General features: G+C 39.9%; 1 protein-coding gene across 1 annotated transcript in view; it reads right to left on the bottom strand.

Annotated features, from left to right (window-relative positions):
• Positions 1-18,870: 18,870 nt before the first annotated feature.
• The window catches only part of SKOR2 (SKI family transcriptional corepressor 2), a 38,546-nt gene continuing 32,636 nt past the window's right edge, over positions 18,871-24,780 (bottom strand). The window contains 2 exon segments of the mRNA XM_025428952.3: positions 18,871-19,548; positions 24,594-24,659. Coding sequence (XP_025284737.3) covers positions 24,597-24,659 — 63 coding nt within the window. The 3' untranslated portion in view covers positions 18,871-19,548; positions 24,594-24,596.

The following is a 24,780-nucleotide window of genomic DNA, read 5'->3' as shown; positions in this document are numbered from 1 at the left end:
ACTCAGTGAGAAACATTCTTTCTTTGATCAAACTAGCCGGGATCCTCTAAGCCCTCTTCTGTACTAGACCTTAACCTCAGCCTATAAAAACTACAGGTTCTCAACACAAAAGATTTCATCCACTCTCTTAGCCCTGCATTAAGTGACTTAAACAGTAACATAGCTTCTAACAGCTCAGGGCCACATCCCTAGGATGACCCAAGGCCCCCTCAAAGTGTCTGCCGGTGAAAGCTCAACGTTGCCCAAAGAATTTACTGTTTGTTCTAGCCAACCTGAAAATAGGCCCCTGACCACCCTTTCTTAGATCATTTGTTAAAAAGGGTCAACAACTGTGAATCCTTCCCCTGTCCCTTTGAGATATATATGCCGTCTCCTATAATATGTATCTCTGACCTGAAAGCCATTCCTTTAAAATGTAACCATTGGGGGCAGCCCAGGTGGCTCAGCGGTTTAGTGCCGCCTTCAGCCCAGAGTGTGATCCTGGAGTCCTAGGATCAAATCCCACGTTGGGCGCCCTGCATGTACCCAGCCCTGCATGTACCCAGCTTTTCCCTCTGCCTGTGTCTCTGCCTCTGTGTTTGTGTGTGTGTGTGTCTCATGAACAAATAAATAAAATCTTAAAAAAAATGTTCCCATTGGGAAAATAGGGCCTCTGTTTCCCATTGTCTGTGGGTGGGTACAATCCTAACTTTGATAGTTGCGAGCTAACCATCACAACTGGCCAGTCAACATTTACACTGACCACCCTTTTATAATTTTTCACTTCCCTGACTCTGTGGAGCCCCTGTTCACCTCCCTTTCTTCCCCCTTTAAAATGTTCAGTGACCTCTGTACAAACTGAAATTGAGGTCAGTTTGCATTTGACCCTCTTGCTTAGTGCAATAGTACATTACTGATGAAAATCTGTCTTTACCATTGTAACTGCTGTCTAGCTTTGTTTGTCTTTGACAGCAGCAGTAAGAAGCTGAGTCTGATCATGTTGAATTTTAGATATTGTTTGAGGCCAAGTATACAAATTAATCACATTCTGAACTTCTCATGGTCCCCTAAAATAGGAAATAGAAAGGCAGCACATTAGTTCCAGGAAAGACTTTGGAAGCTCATGTGCATGCTGCTGCTGCTGCTGCTGGAAGAGACACTAGCCCCCAAAGCCCCCCAAAGAAAAGAATAATTAGTTAATCTCCCAAGAAGAAATTAAGCTTAAATAGGCCAGCTAGTCAGTACCTACAGGGAAGAAGAGATGCATTATTTCCCACAGACATAAACACTACCTCTAAAATCAGCCCTAAATGTAAATGAGGTAGGGAGAGGCAGAAGTAGATAAAGTAAAGGAAATAAAAAAAAACAACAGGATACCAACAAATCCTTCAGTTTTTCAAGGCCCACAAAACTCTAGACCCTGGTGATAGAGAAAGAAGGTCCTCCTGTAAATGCACAGTGACCAATCCAGGATTTCTACCTTGGGCTGGGACAGTAGGAAGGACACCCAGGGGGCCTGTCTGGAAGCTTTCATTGAGCAGTGAATCACAGTTTTGACTAATATTGTATATTTCCTGAGAAGGGGGAGTCATGGAGGATGCCTGGAGATTATGGGGATAGATGCAGCAGAGGTGGGGTAAAGCCTCTCACAGTTACCTCTTTGTGTCACTCGTCCCTGGGTCACGACTCACATGATTCAGTTCTTTTATTTTCAAAAGAATCAGGTTAACCTCTCTGGGCCTCTGTTACTTCATCTATAAAATTAGGTGATTATGATCTCTAAGGCTCCTTCAGCCCCCCCAAATCTCTAGATCTAGCAAAAGCAGCTTAAAATATAAGATAGTGTACGAGTACTAGTACCACATTATCTGATCCACTATTTTTCAAAAATCCAAGCTTGTAGACTAAGCTGATAATAGCAGATTATATTTTTTAAAAGAATTGTTCCTCTGATGTCCACAATTCCTAAAAATTTAAAAGCCTGGAGTTTTAAAAATATATTTATTAAACAGTTGTTTCAGTTTAGAAAAAAATCTTCCCCCCAGAAAAGAAATGGGTAAAATGCATATTCTGTATTTCAGTAGCTTGAAAAAAAAGCCCCAACTGGATATGGCCTATTTAAAATTAGAACTTTCAGGGGTGCCTAGGTGGCTCCGTCAGTAAGCATCTGCCTTCTGCTCAGGTCATGATCTCAGGATCTGAGATCCAGCCCCATGTGTCGTGTATCAGGCTCCCTGCTCAGTCTTTTAAAGGTAAGTGCTCCAGGATGGACTCCTCCTTGGACTTATGAGAAATTGGCATTATTGAACTCAAATTTATCCCTTCCATATACTAGTGACTTTGCCTTATCATTTGGCTGATCCTTGGCTTTGGGTTCCGCTATATGACTTGCTTTGGCCAAAGACTAAGAAGGAAGTAATACTGGGCCAACTCTGAGTCTGGACCTCAAAAGGCATTATATGTTTCTTTCTTGTGCCTCTGACATTGCCATGGACGAAAAAAAGACAAACAACAACCATGCCTGAGCCAGTCCACTCGTTCTAGGAGAAGGATAAGAGATACTTGAAGCAGAGCCAAATTACCCCCACTCAGGCCCAGCCTAAATCAGCAAACCCTTATCCAGGTACAGATCCATAACAGATGACTGTTTTTTAAGTCACTAAATATTGGGATTGTTCCATAGTATCTTTGAAGCAACAGATTTCTACTCACAGTCATTCTTGGTGATTTAATTTATTCTAACAGCTTGACAACATTTCTATACTCTAAAGACTCCCAAATTTGTATCTCCTACTTGGAACTCACTCATGAACCCTTAGCTGATACATCCAGATGACTATCACTTGGGTGTCTAATAAGCATCTCAAATTTACCTTGCCCAAAATTGAATTCCTGATTTCCCTCTGAAACCCACTTCTCTTGAAGCCATCCATTTCAATTAATGGCAACGCTGTCCTTCCAGTGGTTCAAGGAAAAATCATTGGATTGTCCTTCACTCTATCTCCGTGTCTCACACTCTATATACAATCTATTGGCAAGTTCTGTTGACTTTAACTTCAATATATATGCAAGTCTGACTACTTCTTATCTTCTCTACCACTAATACCCTGGTGCAAGCCACAATCATCTCTTGTATAGATTAGTGCAATAGCTCCTAACCAGTCTCCATGGTTTTTGCTTTTCTATAGTTTATTGTCCCCAGAGCAGCCCAAGTACTCTTTCAAAGTTTAGTAAGGATGTAATTTATTTGTTGAGAGAACTGGGTCATTTTTCTTGTAGAACTTCTCACATTCTGAATTTTGCTGATTGTATCCTCATGGTCCTGGCTGATTTAAATATTACGCGCAATACCGGAATCATCTGTAACAAAATGAAAACACTTGATTGAAGAAAATAGTCACTATTGAAACTGACTAAAACTTTTCACACACTCAATGGAAAATATCAGGTATGTGGAAAAGAAGAAAAATGTTTGCAAGTCAGATCTTAGAATAAGTCTATAATAAATGTGCTGGCTGCTCTCTTTCCACTCCTATTTTTAAATCTCAGTGTTTCTATTCCTGTGTTCATTAAAAACTAGTTCATTAAGGTAAGGATTATGTATGCTATTTATCAAAAATTTAGACTCACCTTGAAGAATGATAAAAATGGATTATTGGTTTTTGACGTTTTTGTCCTACTATATTTTAGTAGATATATTTATTTTATCATCTGTCTGAGATATGAATCAATGGTGACTGAGGTATGTTTGCTTTTAATCTTGTTATTTACAATAGCAACCTTGAGTTTAAATGGGTTTATGGCAGCAGAATTCAACTAAATGGGTTCTATTTGAGGTAAGCATTGGGCTAAAATAGGAAAATCCCACAAGAAGAGCCTCATTCATGTTTATGGATTCATACAAGCTATTCCTGGTATGAGACTCAAATGAAACCATTTGCAAGCTGAAAGCTTGTGCATTATAAAGTGTTTCTGGAAATAGGGCTCTTGGAAATGGAAAGTTTCCTTAAAAAATAAAAGTGACTCACTGTATCTATTTTTAAAGGGAATTAATTCTGAATGGCTACGTATAGCTGACTAGTTCTATTAAAAAAAAAAAACCCACCACCAACAAAAACCACCACTGAGTAAATAAAAGCAGGATAGGAAACTAGAGAAACTCAAACTTGTATCATTCCTTCGCTCACCTATGCATTTGCTCATTCTGTTACTCAAGGAGAATGTATTGAACTTCTAAGCCATGCCTTCATTGTTCAGGGGTTGGGTGAAGCACAGTAGGCTAAGCGCAAAGAATAATCAGACATGCTCCTGCTCTGATGAAAATGATCAACTAGTAGGAAAATCGAAGCATAGAATGCAAGGAGTCACAAAGCCATGAACGCTCAGTGCTTAAAATAAAGGGAAAGTAAAGATAAAAAATAGTTTAGGACAGTGTCTCCCAAACTTGTCTGATCATAATCACCTGGGGGCCTTTAAAATATATATGCTTTGCTTCTAGTTCAAGAAGGCACATCAAGTGCATGTTTTTCTCGTCACTACTTCCTGAGACTCCATTACATTACAAATGAAAAAGGGAAAGGCATTTCTAATAGTAAAGATGTAGAGGAACATAAGACATTTCAACAATGTGTGGAAAATAAGAAAAAAAAAAGGAAGCATAATGATGGATGACACTCAGAGGATGAACCTGTAGTCCAGAACGAACCACGAAGAGGTCATAGTGGAGGGGTGGAAGTCGTTCTCCTGAAGAGTTTTACAAAATCTCCTGATTCAGAGTTGGAGGTGCAATAGAGATCCAGAAGGAGAAGCAAGACTGAGAACAGATGGGTTGATTGATGATCTTTATATGCGGTACTTAGCTTTCCCAGCCCTGACTCCCAAAGTGCTTGGACAACATAGCAACCAGTCTGCATTTGCCCCTGGGCAAGACTGAAGGGACTTTATTTTTAGGAAATGAAAATATCTGAGAAGAGCTAAGGATTCTAATGTGCGTGTTGCTGCTTAGAGTAGGGCTGTTCTTTTGGTGTTTGGGAGGCTGTTAGCTTGACTACTGGTTCCCTACTAGTTCAATCTACAGCTAAGCTGCTGATTTCAAACTTTTCCAAGTACTCAGAGCTTCCAGTTAGATATTTCTCCACACACCAATTATATAAATATCCATTCAAGTTTATTATTATTAAATACAAACAGGCAATCTGGACACATGGCAAAAACTAGCAAGATGAAAAGGAAAGACTAATATGAAAAACTCAGTGAAACTTACCTCAGATGGGGGCAGAGAGAATTCAGAAAAAAAAAAAGAAGACTGTATACCTGAAACTAATATAACAATATATATTAATTATACTTTATTCAAAAAAGAAAAAATGCTAATTGGTGATAATAAAAGTGATTTAACGGCATTTAAAATAATCATTTTCAGATATTTCTGTGCAGAAGGAACAATCAGAGAAAGAGAATGAATTCTGAAAATTCACCATGATATCCCTGCAAAAAGTTTCACTGGAAGATAAAGTTGAGGGACTATCCAAGAATATAAAGGGAAAAAAAAAAAACAGAGATAAGAGTATGAGACAAGTATAGAAATATAGAAAGCATAGGGAAAATGAGAGTTTCATAAAGATAGAAATACAGGACAGGAAATAATATAAATAAAAATTACCAGAGATGGAAAGTACATGAGTGGTCAAACTGAAAAGACTAAAGACTTACTGGGTACATAGCAGGTTAAATGGTAAAAACTTAACTCACTAAATAAATACATAAAAAAAAAAAAAAGCATTAGCTGGACCCATCATCATGAAATTTCAAAACCTTATTATGCCTTAAATTTAAAATCCTATTAAAGATTCTAAAAACTTCAAGGGAGGAAAACTGTTACCTATAAAGAAATAAGTCGATTAGCACTAAATATGGAAGACAGCAGTGCACTTCTTCCAAGGTTTCAAAAGAAAATAATTTTAGGCCTAAAATTCTATAGCCAATCCAACTATTTATTTTTTTAAAATATTTTATTTATTTATTCATAGAGACAGAGAGAGAGAGAGGCAGAGACACAGGCAGAGGGAGAAGCAGGCATCATACAGAGAGCCTGATGTGAGACTTGATCCAGGGTCTCCAGGATCACGCCCTGGGCTGCAGGCGGCGCTAAACCGCTGCGCCACCAGGGCTGCCCAATCCAACTAGCTATTAATGGTGAGGGTAAAATAAAGATTTTAAAGATAAGGGAAAAACTAACTTTTAAAAAAAGATGTTATTTATTTATTTATTTGACGAGAGAGAGAGAGAGAGAGAGAGAGAGAGAGCACAAGCAGGGGGAGAGGCAGAGGGAGAAGCAGGTTCACCACTGAGCAGGGAGTCCCAAGTGGGGCTCAATCCAGAATCCTGAGATCATGACCTGAGCCAAAGGTAGACGCTTCACCGACTGAGCCACCCAGATGCCCCAAAACTAACACTTATTAAACAAAATTATTATTATTATTATTATATATTTGTTATTAAAGTAGGCTCCACACCCAGCATGGAGCCCAGTGCAGGGGCTGAATTTCATGACCTTGAGATCAAGACCTGAGCTGAGATCAAGAATCAGATGTTTCACTGACTGAGCTACCCAGGGGCCTCAAACAAAATTATTGTTATTTATTTTGTTTTATTTTTTAAGAGAGGGGGGTGGGGCAGAGGGGGAGAGAATCAACAAGGGGCTCAATCTCACAACACTGAGATCATGACCTGAGCCGAAATCAAGAGTTGAACACCTAACCAACTAAGCCACCCAGGAGCCGCCCAAAATTATTTTTTATAAAGACTTTTAAACATGCAAAACTCTCAAAAAGTTCTTACCTAGTTAACACATATGTACCATGTACCTCTTTCGGCTTTATTTTAGGCAGTAGACATATAACAATAAGCACAACAGATGCCCTGTCTTCAAGAAATGTATACTTCAAAGGAGGTACATTTCAAACATCCTTTTGGTGATGTACTCCAGCAATGGATTAACAAAAACAAAAAACAAAAACTACCATCACCACCACCACCACCACCACCACCACCACCAGCAACAACAACAAAAAACAGTTCTAAGAAGTGACAGAACTAAACTAAGCAGGCAATAAAAAATCGAAGATGAGAGATATGTCATAGTCCTAAAAGCACCGATTTCCAAATTAGAACCAAGAAGTCATTATGCTCTGTGAAGAGTCTCTTATAGAAAAAATAAATAGAAATAGATTTCAGGTAATAAGTAACATAGGAATCCATTGGAAGATAGAAGTGAGAAGATGTGGTATTGACTGTGCTGAGCAATATCCAGCTGAATCCTTCCTAGGTACACAGGATATTTACATTTTTCAGTATTCCCTATCCTTATTTAGGAATGTGTAATTGAATTCTGGCCAATGGAATGTGAATTTTATTTTCAAGCCAGGGCAGTGTGGAAACAGTGGATTTTCTGTTTGATCTTTCTCCCCCAGTGTTAGTTGACCGGGTAGACTGGTTCCAATGGAGAGCTCCAAAGATCTCAAAGTTGTCAGAGCCACAGCACAGATGAAAACTTTCCCCTGTGGACTGTGGTGGACTGTGATATGATCAAGAAATAAAATTTTATAATGTTAGGCCACTGACCAACTGAGATTTCAGGATTTTATTTGTTACTGCAGCATTTCTTAATCTACCTTAACTACAAATACAGGGAGAGGCGGGGGGGGGGGAGCACCCCTTTCTCTCAATAAGAGATAAATATACTTAGGACTCAAAATAAAATGCAAAACAACCAATTCATGATCCAGATACAAAGGTCAAGTTAAATGTGGCCATCTCTCAGGGCGGAAGCCAGGTCCTGGGCACAAATAAATCTAAGAAGAATTAAGAAAAATAAATCGATGGTGACAGGAAGGAGAAAGGAGGCAGCAGCTTGAGAAGAAAAGAGTTCAAGAAAAACTGTGGTAGGTTCATGGATTCTTAAATCCACAGGCACCATACCAACTACCACCAGAGTCATCTGCTGGTGTTATTAGTGTAGTTAACCTACTTTGGATATGGAGCAAAGCTACATAATATATGAAGGTTTAAGAAACTCAAGAAGCATCTGTTGTGTATATACATAAAGAGGACAGACTCTCAAGGGGACAGGTGGGGGAGTGGGAAGGAGCAGTGATAATGAATGAACTGTGGCTCAGAACACAGATGAGCTTAGTTAGCCACATTTCTATATATTGAATCTCCCCCAAGTTCTCATAAGTTCTCTACAAACTTGTATGCAAGTTTTTGGGGTTTTTTCAAAGATTTTATTTATTTATTCAGGAAAGACACACAGAGAGAGGCAGAAACGCAGGCAGAGGGAGAAGCAGGCTCCCTGCGGGGAGCCTGATGCAGGGACCCGATCCCAGGACTCCGGGATCACGACCTGAGCCAAAAGCAGACACTCAGCCACTGAGGGCACCCAGGTGTCCCTGTATGCAAGTTTAGAGCATTTGAAACATCCAAGTCGTCTGCATTAGGAAACACTTATCCAACCAAGAGGAGTGCAGCACAGGACTAGGGCGATATGTTCCTGCCCTGAGGAGTTTACAGTCTCACAGGGCGCACAATAAGACAAAGAGGAGCAATGAGAAACGTAAGGCAACACATAAGAAGGGCCAAGCAACTGATGCAGAAAACCTCATACCCTTATAGGATTTAGAGAAGGGTGAAAAATCTAAGGGTTTAGAGAGCTAGGGCAAGGGATGGACTTGAGCTGCTGGACCTTGAGTGTTAAACACAGATTAGGAAAGAAGAAACAGGGAAGGAGGACCTTCCAAGTGGGGATTGTACCCAGCAAAGACAAGAAGATAGCAATGATGGGCCAATGTAGGGAGAGTCCAGCTGTGAGATGGCAGATGTAAGTTGGGTCCAAAGCGTATGGAGCCTCAACAACAGGTAGGACTTGGGATTTATTTTGTAGATAACAGGTAGCATCAAAAATTTGCAAGATGAAAGTGGTGGTACAAAACCTTAGCTCATACTGATTTTTCTAGTATTAGTTTTTGAGTCTTCATCTGTGTAGAAACACTTTCCCCAATTAATTTGGTGCTGTAGTAGCTATAAAGGTCAACTAGCCTTGGCTTATTGGGAGTGAAGAATTAAAGGTTCTGTTCCAGAAGATGATATGCCTACATCTGTTGTTTTCAAGATTTTTCCTTCCTTGTTATGTTCAAGTAAGAAAACCTCCCAGGAGTTTGGAGAATTAAGTAGCATCCCAAGGGACTTTCTTATGCCTGTTGTTATTTATGTAGCTTATTAAAGAAAAGATGTCTTTTACAAGTATTATCTTATTAATCTTGGTTGAATCCATTTTATACAAGAAGGAAAGGTCGTGGCGACTGTGGCGGGGGTTTGGGAGGAAGGGGAGATCAAAGTATACCAGGAAGTCTGCTTATGGGGACTTAAGGATTTGGGGACTGTTTATGGGGACTTAAGGATTTGGGGACTGTGAGAGTTCTGAAAACCTGTCATATGATGGAACAACTTTTGTTTTTCTAAGAGATGGAAAAACCATGTAGTTTTTTCCCCCAAACATACTTTTTCTTGAGCAGAGAATACAGAAAATGTCTTTTATATCTTTAGGCACAGACGTAAGTAAAAATGAGACTATATAAAAGAAACACAGCCAATGGGTTAAGCATTTGTTTACAGGTTTGGTATAGTTTGCAGAGGCCTGTTCAAGTTACTTCAGGCAATGGAAGTTGGCTAACCAACATATATAGCAAGAATAAAACTAAAAATCTCGGAGGCACCTGGGTGGCTCAGTGGTTGAGCATCTATCTGCATTTGGCTCAGGGCGTGATCCCGGGGTCCTGGGATCGAGTCCCATGTCGGGCTCCCTGCATGGAGCCTGCTTCTCCCTCTGCCTCTCTCTGTGTGTGTGTCTTTCATGAATAAATAAATAAAATCTTTAAAAGCAAAAAACAAAGAAACCCTGAAATCTCTCTGCATCCAAGCCTCACAAGGATCCATGAGCATCACAGAAGTGGATTCACAAAGGCAGGAATGGAAGTTGGGAAATGATCAAATAGTGTTTCCAGCCCAGCAGTGGGTCTGCTGCTCCCTCTTTTTTATGCCTGGCTCTTCTGCCTTTTTAAAAGGTAAGTTGAGGCACACTATATTTTGTCAAAAGCCTAGTTGCCTTCTCGTGATTGCTGTTCTTAAATTTCCCTTTCTGGGGACTCTGGCTTAGGCTTGAAATTTCCAGACCTCTTCCTAAAGAATTTATACCATCCTGTATTCCTTTTTTTTTTTTTTTAAGATTTTATTTATTTATTTATAAGAGGCACAGAAAGAGAGAGGCAGAGACACAGGCAGAGGGTGAAGCAGGCTCCATAAAGGGAGCCTGATGTGGGACTTGATCCCTGGTCTCCAGGATCACACCCTGGGCCGAAGGCAGGCGCTAAACTGCTGAACCACCGGGGCTACCCCCACCCTATATTCCTAACAACAACATAGGAGTTTTAGTCACTCTACAACTTTGTCAGTGTAGGGGTTTAGCGCCGCCTTCAGCCCAGGGCATGATCCTGGAGACCCAGGATCGAGTCCCATGTCAGGCTTCCTGCATGGAGCCTGCTTCTCCCTCTCCCTCTGCCTGGTCACTGCCTTTCTTTCTCTCTGTGTTTCTCTTGAATAAATAAGTAAATCTTAAAAAAACAAAAAAACAAAAAAAACTTTGTCAGTGTAGGGATTCGTCAGTCCTTTAAATTTAGTCATTCTAGAGGGTACCAGTGGTATCTCATTGGGGTTTTAACTTATCTCCTGATGACAAATGGGGTTAGTCACTTTTTCATATGTTTATTGATAATCTGTATCTTTTCTTTTATGACAAGTCCACTCAATTCTTTTTTTTTAAGTCTATTCAATTCTTTTGTTGAGTTTTTTTTTTTTGTGCTGAGTTTTTTTTTTTTTTAAGATTTTATTCATTCATTCATGAGAGATCACGCCTTGAGCCGAAGGCAGACACTCAACCACTGAGACACCCAGGCATCCCTAAGTCGGATTGCTTCTTATTTTAATAAGATGAAGGAGTCCTTTATACAGGCTAGATACAAATTCTTTGTCAGATATATGTTTGCCTATGTTTTCTCCCAGTTTGTGGTTTGCACGTCATTTTTTAACTGGTGTTATGATGAGCACAAACTTCTAATTTTGATGAAGTCTAATTTATCAGGTTGTTTTTTTTCTGTTTTTTTTTTTTTTTTTTTGGTGACTATTGTTTTGTACATATAAGAAATCTTTGCCTACCTCCTGGTCATGAAGATATTCTCCCATGTTTTACTCTGAAATTTTTAGGATTTCAAGTTTTACATTTCAGTCTATCATCTGTCTCAGATTAGATTTTGTATACGGTGTGAAGTAGAGGTTGAAATCAATTGTTTTTTCATATGGACATAGAATTATTTATTCCAGCACCATTTTGTTAAAGAGACTTTCCTTTGACCATTTCTTTGGCATCTTTGTCAAATATCAAATGGCCATATAGGTCTGGTCTATGTCTGGGCTCTGTATTCAGTTTCACTGATGTTTGCCAAACATGAAGCCAGTGCCACACAGTGTTAGGATTGTTATGACTTTATAGTAAGTTTTGAAATCAAGGAGTATAAATTCCTGGAAACTTGCTCTTCATTTTCAAAAGTGCTTTGGGGGATCCTTGGGTGGCGCAGCGGTTTGGCGCCTGCCTTTGGCCCAGGGCGCAATCCTGGAGACCCGGGATCGAGTCCCACATCAGGCTCCTGGTGCATGGAGCCTGCTTCTCCCTCTGCCTGTGTCTCTGCCTCTCTCTCTCTCTCTCTCTCTGTGACTATCACTAAAAAAAAAAAAAAAAAAAAAAAAAAAAACAAAAGTGCCTTGGGTATCCTAGGTCCTTTGTACTTGTGCTTAATTACAGGGTCATCTTGCCAGTTTCTTCCAAAAGTCTTTTTGGGAGTTTGATTGAAATTGTGTTGAACCTATAAACACATTTGCGGAAAACTGATATCTTAACAATAATGAATCTACCAACCCATGATATTTCTCAAGTGTTTTAAGTCTTTTAAATTTCTTTCAACAATATTTTGAGGTTTTCACTAGAAACGTCTTACGTATCTTTTGTTAAATTTATAAAAGGTTTTTTTTTTTTTTTGAGGTGAAATTCCTGTAACATAAAATTAACCATTTCAAAGGACATTTCAGTGCTATTCAACACACTCACGATTTGGGGACACTATTACCTCTATTTCCTTTCAAAATATTTTTATCACTCCAAAGAAAACCTGTACCCATTAAGTAGTTTCTACAAAATCTGTCCCCCCACCGGCCGTGAAAACCATCGATCTGATTTCTATCTCTATGAATTTGCCATTCTAGAATTTCACATAAATGGAATCATACATTCTGTGACCTTTTATGTCTGGCTTGTTTTACTTAGAATAATGTTTTTAAGGTTCATCCATGTTGTAGCATGTGTCAATACTTCATTTCTTCTCATGACTGAATAATATTTTACATCATATTTTGGTTATCCATTCATTCACTGATGGACATATGAGTCATTTCTACCTTTTGACTATTGTAAATAGTGCTGCTATGAACAGTTATACGCAAATATATAAGTACCTGTTTCCAATACTTTTGAGTATATTCTGGGAGTAGAATTAATAAGTGGCATGATAATTCTATGTTTAATTTTTTTTAAGGAACTGCCAAACTGTTTTCCACAGTTTGGAAAATATAAGATGGCTGCACCATGTTATATTCCCACAGCAATGTACAAGGGTTCCAATTTATCTCACATCTTTACCAAATCTGTAACTGTCTGTCTTTTTGAAAACAGTCATCCTAGTGGATATGAAATGGTTTTTGAAGTAAGGTGAAGTGGGTTCACTGATTTTGATTTGCATTTCCCTGATGACTCATGATGTTGAGCATCTTTTCACATGTTTACTGGACATTTGTGTATCTTCTCTGGAAAAATGTCTGTTCAAATCTTTTGCCCATTTCTTATTTAGGTTGTATTTTTATTATTGAGTTGTAAGAGTTCTTTATATATTTTGGATACAATCTCTTATCAGGTATATAATTTACAAATATTTTCTCCCATTCTATAGGCTGTCTTTTCATATTCTTGATAGTATCTGTAGCACTGAAGTTTGTAATGTTTATGAAGTCCAATTTATCTATTTTTTTTCTGTCTCTTGCGCTTTTGGTGCTGTATTTAAGACACCATTGCCTAACCCAAGGTCATAAAGATTTACTCTTATGTTTTCTTCTTTTTATTGTTTTAGCTTTAGACCACATTTCAAGTAGCACTGTGTTAGAGTACTTATATTTCCAGGAACATAAAATACCTTAGTTAGAGGAATCTTGCCAATGGACGAATTTCAGCTTCAAGTGAATTTGGTGAGGATAGGTATTTTTGTTTAAGAAAGGTCTCCAGCATCCTTCAAATGTCATTCAGGGGGCTACCAGTTTACCCATGTGTGCAAAGGGTCTTGCTTGGCTCCCCTGGCAATGTGCACTGGAGTTCAGTGGCTAAAAGCAGAGATTTTAAAATTATAGTGGCCAAAGTTTCGAATTCTTAATTTTCTACTTCTCAGCTAAGTGACTTAACTCCTCAGATTTCAATTAAATAGTTAAATAGTCTCTGCCTCACAGGGTTTTTGAGAGGATTAAATGAAATAATGTGTTAAGACACTTGGTACAATGTTATGCTTATTGTAATCACTCAATGAAAGTTGGCTGCTGTTATTATTATTGGCTGCCAAGTAATTGGATGATAGTGCCATATGAGCAGAGGGATGAGAAAGCAACTACATATAAAATCACAGTTTCACCAATGATGGTTTAGTACTGAATTCAAACAGTATTTAACCATGTTTTAAAGCACACAATTTGGGGTAAATGTTGATTCTTTAAAAAGTCAATCTCTAGAGGGCCATAAAAGCTATTTTAATCACTACAACTAATTACAAGGAAGTATAAATCAATAAACTTTGCTAAATGGTCTAAAATATAATAAAGAAAACCATCATTAACAATTATCCAGGAAGCCACTGTCCTTAATAGTGAGATGATGTAAAAGTTGGATGAGAAGAATGAATTTTATTGTTTGAAAACTCCAGACGTTAACAATGCTTTCAGGGAAGTTCCTAATTTGGTACAGAGTCGTGGCTTTTCAGAATGATTATTTACTTTAGATAACTTGAGTTTATTACTTCTAAATTATATGTATATTAGGCCTGGTGTGGAAATAAGTGGCCATTTGCAGCAAGGTATTCTCAGCTCTTAGTATTTTTTGGATTCTTTTTCAGTTCAAGACCAGCTGTCTTTCCATTCTTCCTCCTGAAGCTACAACATTGTTTCAGAGCCTACATCAAGACTGGAGTCCAGAGGCATTTAGAAAGTCTTAGCTCCCTTCTAGTCCTGTGTAGTGGTTCCTAGTCCAAGTCTAGGGGTCCCAGAGCAATTACTCAATCTCCCAAGTAGCCTTGCTGCCCTCTGATTAGGGGAACCAAGTGCCCACATGGGTTCCTGGGTCAAATTCCTCTCTGACTGTCATATCCCCCAGTTAAGTCAACTGGGCTTGCTTCTTGCCACCCTATTTATTCTCTGTGGTATGTTTACTCAAGGTTGGAACGTGACCATGAATGCTAAGTGAGCAGCAGGGATCCACTATCAAGGATGATGATGACTGACTACCTTCTGCTCCTGGGATATATGTGCTGCTGAGCCTCTATTCTCTTTGTGGTCCTAGCTACACACCAGGTCACAGCTTTGCTTGCATCACACAAGAGCCTGTGAGGTCTTTTGGATAGTGTACCTTTCCAACCCAGTTCCTGTCCTACTCTGGGGAGCAGATCAAGTTCACATCCAGCCCTTCTGTCATCTTCACCCATCTATATTGCAATGGGGGATATCAGAGATGTGACAGACTGGTTCAGCTCTGATGGTGAGGCCAAGAGATTGAGCAGGAAAAGCTGGCTATAGCAGTAAGGAGATTTGAGGCTTAACTCTGCAACTAACCAGCCTTCATACCCACTGACCTCCCTTAACCAAAGCAAAGGGCTAATGAGAACGTAAGATGGCATGACTGGCATAAATATGCGTTGGAAAGTTGTTACACTAATAAGAAGTTGTGTTACTGTTAACTGATCACTGAGCTCCCAAATAGAGAAAAGGATTCTGTAATCAGAGTTAACAGAAAATCTAAAATAACAGTGGTTTAAACAAGATAGAATTTTATTTCTCTCCAAAATAAAAGAAGTTTGGAAGTGGGCAGTCCAGAGTTAGAACGCTGGTTCAGCAGCTGTTAGGGACTCAGGTTTCTATTATGTTTCTGTTGCATACTAGCATATGGCTTCTATCTTCAAAGTCACCACATGGCCCAAGATGGCTTCTGGGGCTCCCTCCATATTCCAGACACCGGGAAAGAAGGAAAGGGAAGGGAAAAGAGAAATATTGCCTACGTCAAACTCTTTAGAATTGAATTCCTGAAAATGCCACATATTTCTACTTACATCTTATTGGCCAGAACACAGTCATATGGCTACATCTAGTTGCAAGTAAGCCTGGGAGATGCAGTCTTTTATCTAAGTGCATTGCCACCAGGAATGGATACTGTTGCATGGTAACTAACATTTGCCACATATGGTCATTTGAAACCAAATGAAATGTCAATGTTCCTTGAGTTTAAAGTGATAACAGTGAAACAATCAGATTTTGGGATTGACTCAAATAAAGTAAATGACATCCACTTAACCAACAAAAATATTTTATGTAGTAACTACATGCCAGGGATTGTGCTCAGCAGTGTAGAGGTGGTGGAGCGCTGAAATGAACATTTCCCCTGCTCTCATGAAGTGTACAGTGCACATCTTCCTATGAAAGGAAGGAATGTGTAATTACAAACTGTGTAAGTTGTGTATGGGGAATCATGTTAGGAGGTCAGACTTGAACTTTGTGTCCTCAACTGTGTAGAGAGACAAAGGAGCTCTGTCATTGGCCTGGAGTCAACTAGAAGCATCCTCATTAAATGAGGTACTTACACATTCTTAGCATGCTGGTGGGATTCCTCTTTTCTGACCCTCCTCACTGCTGACCAAGGCTGTTTTAACTCTTATCCTTAAATGAAAAAGATACTATCTGCTTGGTCATATTCCCTGTAGCTAGGAGAGAATTCTCCTCTATTTTCTACAGAGCTGAGGCTACACTCATTGCTCAATCTAAGGAAAGTGGGATGTGATGTCCCATTCTCCTTGCCTGTGGCAAATAGATGAGCAATTACTCAGGCGTCCTAAGGACCAAAAGCATCTGTCTGCAATGTCTATCCCAATAGGAAATGCTTTATTGTTTGGGACTGGATTTCTGCTTTGATTTTCTATGGCTGTTTCTGATCTTATGATTTCATCTGGAATTGAAATAGAGAATTTTATATGCATTGCCCTTATTCTTCATTAGCTAATAGTTGGCTTGACCTTGGAGTTTTAAAATGATAAAATGGTCAAAGAAAAGAGCACAGCATTTTTCTGCTGTCATTTTGTGGAGCCAAGAATTTTTATTTGTCCTTCTGAAGAGTGGCTTTATTTTTAGCCCCATACAACACTTTAGATGGATGTCCTGTCTGTTTCCATAGGGCAGCTCGGATCACCCAATCACATCCGGTTTTAGGGACAAATTCTTTTTGTTCCAACTTAGGAGCATCAAAGCATTGCTAGAATGAAGAAGAGGTGTTCACGCTCCTTAGTGAGAAAATATATCGATTAATGATGTGTCCGTGTCATCTGTCGGACTTTTTTTCTCTGAAGGTTTTGGGTTTGGGTGTATAACTTCATGGTTACCTGGAGGATTCTTGGGCTCTACTGTTTGTAAGAAATAGACTGAGTTTGATAAAATACCTCAAGAAATGGGGAGACTCAAAGGTCATGAGAATAAAGACAACAGCAGTTTCCAAGTGCTCTTGGAAAAGAGGCACAACTGGGCTTCTATGGAGTTTGGAGTTTAGGAGGAGAACTGAAAGTCACAATATACCACCAGCATCCAAGAGGCCGGTGGGCTTCCCCAAGAGTTTGGACATTAATTCAGTTCAGAGCTATGGCACAGTTACTAACTCCAGGCTCTCAGATATTCTTGTCAAGCTATCCAGTTCTAATTTCCCTTTTGCTTCAAAATTATTTGTTGATATTTCAGCACTAATGAGACATTTCAAGGTGCAATTAGAAAAAAAAAAAGAATGATATTTCAGGTTAGTTTATGCTGCCCATCAATGCAGCTGCAGGGCAAAGGCCATAAGTAAGTCTGTCCATTACTTCAGCCTCTCTCCCTGCCTCTCTCCCTGCTCACCATTGTTCGGGCTCCCAGGAGCTCTTTCTGTCACCTCTGAAAGAATTGGCTTGAAGTACAAAGCTAAGGGTGCTGGGCTTCCAACCCTCTGTGTCATGTAAAGCTTCTGTGGAGAAAACGCTCCACCAACTTGACGGGCTGCTTATCCTCCTAAGCCCAGCTGCCAATTTCAGGAACGTGGACCAACCTCATCTGAAGGGCTGCATGAGCCTCATGCTCACACCCAGGCCTGGACCCTTCAGAGAGCATTCTGTCCTGTGTGGTCCGTCACTGCACCCTCATGTTATTCTCCACTAGTAATCACTGGGACTCTGTCTTCAGATTCCAGGACCTGCTTAGATCCCTTCTCTGACCAGCTTCCTGTTCTTGCTATTCTTGGGCTACGAAGACAATCACCAATGAGCAGCTCTCCTTTGAGTTCTTAATGTGACAACCAAAGGTTAAGAACATTTTTTTCAAGGGCCAAATTGTGATTTTTTTTTAATAGTTCATGATAATGAAGATGGTGGGGGGGGGGGAACTATCAAATAGCCTGGTGAGGCATTTTAAGCCTCTTTTGAAATCTGTCAAGAATGCCACTGGCAAGGCGTCTCTTCAGTTAGGATGGTGCTTGGCAACCTCATGGTAAGAGGTCTTCTGCAGTAGATTTCTGTGCAACTCAGCAAGAACTTAGAAATCCTTGCTCCAAAGAAGTCACCATTTTGGTCCTTCTGTCTCATCTGAGAGGCAGAATTTTTGGCATACAAGGAATTTCAAGGGATGTGGGGGGCTGGGTGGCTCAGGTGCTTAAGCATCTGACTCTTGATTTCAGCTCAGGTCATGATCTTGGGTCATGGGATGGAGCTCTGCACTGGGCTCCACACTTAGAGGGGTATCTGCTTGAGGAATCTCTCTCTCCTTCTCCCTCTTCTTCTGCCTCTCCCTCCACCCTATCTGTCTCTCTCAAAGAAATAATTCTTTAAAAAAAGGAGGGGATCTCAGGCTTTTTTTTTTTTTTAAAAGCACAGATTTTTTTTTTTTTAAGATTTTATTTTATTTAATCATGAGAGATACAGAGCAGGAGAGAGAGAGGCAGAGACACAGGCAGAGGGAGAAGCAGGCTCCATGCCGGGAGCCCGACGTGGGACTCGATCCCCGATCTCCAGGATCACGCCCTGGGCTGCAGGCGGCGCTAAACCGCTGTGCCACCCGGGCTGCCCCGGATCTCAGGCTTTGATTCAACATCATAGTAAGGAAGGTAGCACCATATCAACCATCACCAACATTATCAGAAGACCTAGCAGGAACACAGAAGCTTCCCCTAGCCATACAAAGATCCTAGAATGATGGGGAGGACTCCAGCTGCTGACAGTGGCCAAAGGCTAACCTAGACTTTAATAATAATTTTTGAAGGAGTTCCATTTTCAAAAATAATTTATTCAAGTATTTTATATCAAAATAATTCTAAAAAGTATTCATTCCTATTAGCTGCCCCCAATCAAATATGCATTTAACTACATGAACACCACTATTACTTCATAGTTTTTTTATTATAGACTTTTTTTTATCCACATGAATGTTAAAGAAACTACAACAGAGTTAAATACCATTTTTGGATAACATGATTATATTCTTAATTACACTCAATATTAAACTGTAAAATATTTCCAGAGGAATACAATCTTCATTCATACAGCAGGCAAAGTACCAGAGAGGAAGGGGCCACGGGTAAGTCTGTCCAGTTTGCTGTGAAAAGCAGGTTTGGATGGCAAAGGCCATCCCAGCTGTAGAAACGTGCTCCCTACTCCTAGGACAGGTCTTGTGTTTCCACTAAGAATCACTGCTTCAAACGTAACAGACAGTCTTGCAGAACCACCTTCTCCAGGTGTGCAGCACTGAGATCACTTGGGACCGTCCACGGATTTCCCACCCCAATTGGCTAACAGCACTCCACTCTGGATTAAGTTGGCTTTGAAAAACACAAAGACTCAAACTTTGGTTCCACCAAAAGAAGCAACAAGCATTGGCTGCTCTGGTTGGCGCCCCCCTCCCCCCACTAATGAATGGCCACTACAGTCTATTTTACATGGTTGTCCGTGCTGCTTTGAGGTCACTTGTCCTTGGGTTCTCCCGAACCTGATTTTGTATTTGATTCCCAAGCCCTTTCAATTCGCAGTCTTTATGTGGGTCAGAAGTGCTCAGTGGCAGGCTGTATCTTACAAGAGAACAAGAGTGAGTGGTTCTGTGCACCTGGGATGAGACAAAACGTACAGAATGAGGACTTCAGCACGATTCAGAACATGTCAACTAACATTTAGTATATCTTGAGAGAAGACACTTTTCATACAGTTTGGGTGAAATGTTTCAACAGTGACTATGAGAGCATCTGCTCTTTGTACATATATTTGCCTGCTCTCTTAGTTTATGCGTCTCTGTGGACACAGAGCCAAACTAGAACTGTTAAATCAGAGTGTGCTGGTTTGCTATGCATTCCTTACAGTAAAGCCCTGTTTGCTAGGTTCTAGAAGCTCTGGTTTGCCTCCAACAGCCTGCCATGAGAGGGACAGACAGAAGTTCATGTGCCAGTGCCCTGCTAGCTTTGACTGGATGGCCGGTTACATCCATTTTTCTTGTCCTTAGGTGTTAATGCAACTGCAGAAGCATGACTGGAGTTTTTGTGATTCAACATCAACAAAACCATTGGATTGGCTATTAACTGTATATTTATAACTAATAATAGAGAATACAAATTAGGCCATGATCGCTGGAGGTACGAATCCAAGGAGAGCAGATGAAATGTGGATGGCAGAGCCAGGAAGCTTGGTGCAAATCCTGCCACTTGCTCCCAGTGAGACTACAGATCACATTCTCAGGTCTCTGCATGTCAGTTTTCCCTGCTGTAGAAAATGGTGAAAGTAGCAATCTTTCAATGGGTTGCTCTGGAGATTAAATAAGAAAATTGACATAAAGCACTGAGCAGGGTAGGAGCACATCATCATTTTCAATGGAGACTCTTGAAAGAACCTGGTCCTCTATGTCTGACTATGGATGAAAGGAATGGATATGCTATTCCTTCCCTTTGTCTTTGATCTATGCAAAAGGAAGACACAGAGTGTTCCATCACAATCCCTATATATCCTTTTGAGAGCTTTTTCTTGTTATTATTTTTGAAGCAATTACTCCAGAACTGAAATAGAAGTAACAGGACTTTACCAAAGAGGTAGATATTGTTAGTATAGGAAGAGAAATTCTCAAACTCTCCAGAAGTATGCAAAGTAGACATTTGTGATGAAGAAAATGCAGACATAAGATAAAAGTAGGTTGGTCATGCCCTAGGGGTTACATATAGTCTTGAGCATACTTTAATAAAAGCAGCCCCTTTGTAGGAAAGGGGCAGAAGTATGGTATGCAAGAGTGATAATCAACATTTTAGAACTGGCAGAGACTTTGATCAGGCTTGATTGCCCACATTTTATAGATGAGAGTGAGCCTCAAAGAGATTACATGATATTCCGTTCAAGATAACATAGGGAGGGAGTGTCAGATTTAGGAGGCGGACCCCTTCCAAACAAGCCCAATGATCTGTGGGAGACAGAGAAGTGTTCTAGAGTCAAATGGACCTGGATTGAACCTTGGCTCTGTCACTTGCTAGCTAAGTGACCTCACTGAACCTAAATTTTCCCATGTATGAATAGAGATGATAAGATCTACATTATAGAGATATATAATGTGGCAAAGAATTGAGCCCAGCATCCTGCATAATTAGTGTTCAATAAATGATGGTCATTACTATTTCTGGCTTGGTCACGAGGTTCTGTATGACTATGAACAAGTTATTTCCCATGATCCACTTTCCACTAGTGTAAAATGACTGAAAGACCTAGGTGCTTCAACCAGCTATATGGAGGACATTTGTTTAATGTTAAAAGGTGTTTGGAAGAAAAAATGTAAAGTAACAATTAAATTCGTATTGATGTGGCACTTCTTTGGGGGTGCAGATATCACAAAGATTACATTGTGTGTCTGTACAGGACACACGTCACAGAAACAACCACAGATAAGAGAGACTGTGGGGAATAATTCTGGTGTTAAGACCAGTCCTAAATGCAAGGGTAATACACTCAACATTTTGAATTTTTTTTTCAAATCATTTCTATTGTACTCGTGAGCTTACAACGAAACAAATATGCAAAGTAGGGGATCCCTGGGTGGCGCAGAGGTTTGGTGCCTGCCTTTGGCCCAGGGCGCGATCCTGGAGACCCGGGATCGAATCCCACGTCGGGCTCCCGGTGCATGGAGCCTGCTTCTCCCTCTGCCTGTGTCTCTGCCTCTCTCTCTCTCTCTCTGTGACTATCATAAATAAATAAAAATAAAAAAAGACAAATATGCAAAGTAGTCTGATGGCTGATCTACTATGGCTTGTTTTAGGAGGTAGTTTGAAGATAAAGAAAGCAAACTACACTTAACACAGCTGGTAGCTAACCAAATAGAATTCATTGCCCCAAAGGGGACTATGCCTAGGTTGAAGAAAGGTTTAGATAAATCCATGAGTAATGGGTCTTTAAGGAGTTATCAAGGAAAAGCTACGAGCATTCAGTGCACGTGCCTGAATTTTGAGGTCAGTATTGTTAAGAACAACAATTTGGCTCTTCTAATGGAATTACAGTTAGTACCCTGGCCTGGGTGGACCTTTATTCGACTCAACGTGGAGTTTCTTCTGTCCTAATGTAGGGCAAAAAAGATTTGTAGAGCAGTGATATGTGGCAATACTTGCTTGGCTTATTAAGTGGATTGCCTGTGGTTTTGAAAAGCTTCCTCCTCTTAATAGTCATATTGGAATCCACTGGGTGGCCAGAGCACAGCATACTACCTTAACGGTCACTCTTGCATAAGACGTTAATGCATCAGTCCCTAATTTGGAAACCTGTGGTCACTCAGCAAGGCAGAATTTGTCTCTCTCCCTTGGTGTAATGATTTTTATTTTGTAATCTCTCTTGGGGTAATTCCTTGCAGGCTTGGCATGTTGAGAATCAAATACTGCTTCTAACAATATGGTCATGATTCTCTGCTTGGCTGATTTAGCTCAGCATTTAAGTAACCACTAATCTTCTGAAAGCACTAGGGTCTACTTAGAGAAATCCCTGTTGTCTGCAAGGATGGAAACAAAATCAGCATGAAGGAAGCATTAGTTACTAAACACAAATCAATCTTTTTTTTTCTTTCCACCTTGTGGTACTCGATGTCACCATCAAAGACACATTTTCTGGGCAGTGAGTCTTCATTTTGTAGGTGCAAGAGCAGTTCGTGGTAAGCAGGGGAGATGAGTTGGGGAATCAGAAGGAGTAAAAAAGAGAGTTTACTGAAGTTCCTGGTGGGAATCAGACCACATTCCAAAGGGTGAATCTCACAAACACAGAGTAAAAGAAGCCAGATACAAGAGAACATTCTATACAATGTCCTTTACTAAAGTTCAAAGCCAGGCAAAACTGATCTTTGTTGGGTAGGAGAGCAACAGGAGAGGGGTACAGGGAGGCTGTCTGGTGCTGGAAACCTAAGTGAGTTCATCTTGTGAAAATCCATTGAATTTTGACTTGTTGACTTCATGACTTGTATGACTTGATGAGTTCTGTCTGGACTTTGATGAGTGTGTGTTATACTTCAATAAAAATGTTATTTAAAAAAACACATGCTAATATAGTCTCTTTAACTTGAAAGAAAATTACTTTGACATTTTCAAATTATTACACCTATGAGTTTATTTGGGTGATTCTTGCCTTGATTACCTTGGTATTCTTGGTTAAGATTTAGTGAGGTCTGACTGTTCTAAAATTATTCATTTCATGCAAATGGTACAAACTCGTCTCCTCTAATGAGAAAGAAACTATCCAACATCAACTTCAGACTTAAGAATATTTACATATATAGCACAGAGCCAACTCACAGGCCCATTTGTGTATGAACTCGTGGAGATGGAAACACAATGACTTATTATGTGACTGTCTCCCTTGCAAATCATCTGCTCAAAGAGGAGAGGAAGTGCATGCATTAGAAGCAAGTTGGCACTGAGTCAGGAGCCCTAGGATCTTTTTCTAGCTTTGCAGTATGGATATAAAACATCACATCTCTCTTCTCCGTACCTCAGTTCTTTGTGTATAAAATTAAGGGAAAGCATATGAATGAGAGACTGTCTTGGAAAGAGTTTTTGAGCTCTTGATGAAATGTTAGAGATGTAATATCATTATTTAAGACAAATGCTGAAGATTATCACTAACAAAGGCGATGACAAGAGGTGGGATTGTCATTTGTACAAAGATGGAGGAGGATTGTGATATGCAGAAAGAGATGGGAAGGAAAGAAAAGGAACCACAAGCCTGCATTGTATAGAATTCTTTTTGCCAATAAATTCTATTAAGTTGAAAATATGTTCCAGAGGGAAGGCCTGGGAAGAAGGATTCTGATGGGAACAGGTCAAACTGATAAATGACTGCAATCCTAGTTGGCCATGAGCACTTACAAATGCTCCCTCTGACATCCGCGTTTTTTCCTGATTTAGCAATTCTAGTTGTTAGGTCATCCTGATGTATGGTTACAGAAACAAGCCTTAGTTTCTATATCCCTTTGATTCTAACAATTATGTATATATCTTTTATATAATCAAAAAGTTGCTTTTGAGATGTTTAGGTCTGTTCTGACTACAGTTACTGAATTTTTACTGTCTTCTTTGCCTTAAGAGCCCAGAGAATTTGTCTTTTAAATCCTTGCCAGGGATGTGATCTTGAACCTGGCTTCAGCTCTAGAGGAACAGTGATTGATTTAGGGAAAGAATGGATGACTCTTCCTATAGCAGATGTTCTCAAAGGTCCATGTTGCAGCAATTGTTCACATCACCGTCTGTTATTAGCTCCCTGGAAGCCGGATTTGAGGAAGACTTTTGGCAGCAAAGGAAAGGCAGAGAAAATGATCACCGACACTCCACTTTCATGGAGGAGCAGTAATTGAGGCGTTAGGGAGAATATCAGAGAACAGAAAACCTTAGAACAGAACAAAGATTGCTTCTGCAAAGGAGTAAAGAATTTCCTTAGTTTTAGGACTTTTCCAAAGAATCTATAAAATGCACATGGCTACTTGGTTAGGAAGTCCCACGCCCGGACATAAAAAAGTTCATCTGTATATTGGTTGAAATACAGAATGCAACTTGACTAATCCCTTTGTTATTTCGAAAACACCAGTAAAGAACATGGCTGAGCAATAAGAATTCAGGGTTCAGGAAAATCGCTTTCTTCTGGTAAGCTTACCTTTTAGCTTTTGCTGAGATGGGCACCAAGCTTTTCTTTCCTGATCAAGCTTGCTGCATAGGGTATCTGTAAGATAAAAACAAGCAAGACTATTAAGATAAGCTAAACTTGAAGATAGATACATACCCTTCATCCTGCCTAACAATTTGAATGCCAGTGAATTCCCCTCTAAGAAGAAAAGGTCTCT

Source organism: Canis lupus, chromosome 7 (assembly GCF_003254725.2).
Source record: "Canis lupus dingo isolate Sandy chromosome 7, ASM325472v2, whole genome shotgun sequence".
Lineage (NCBI taxonomy): Eukaryota > Metazoa > Chordata > Mammalia > Carnivora > Canidae > Canis > Canis lupus.
Note: the sequence above shows the minus strand (reverse complement) of the source record. Positions and strands in the feature narration are given on the sequence as shown.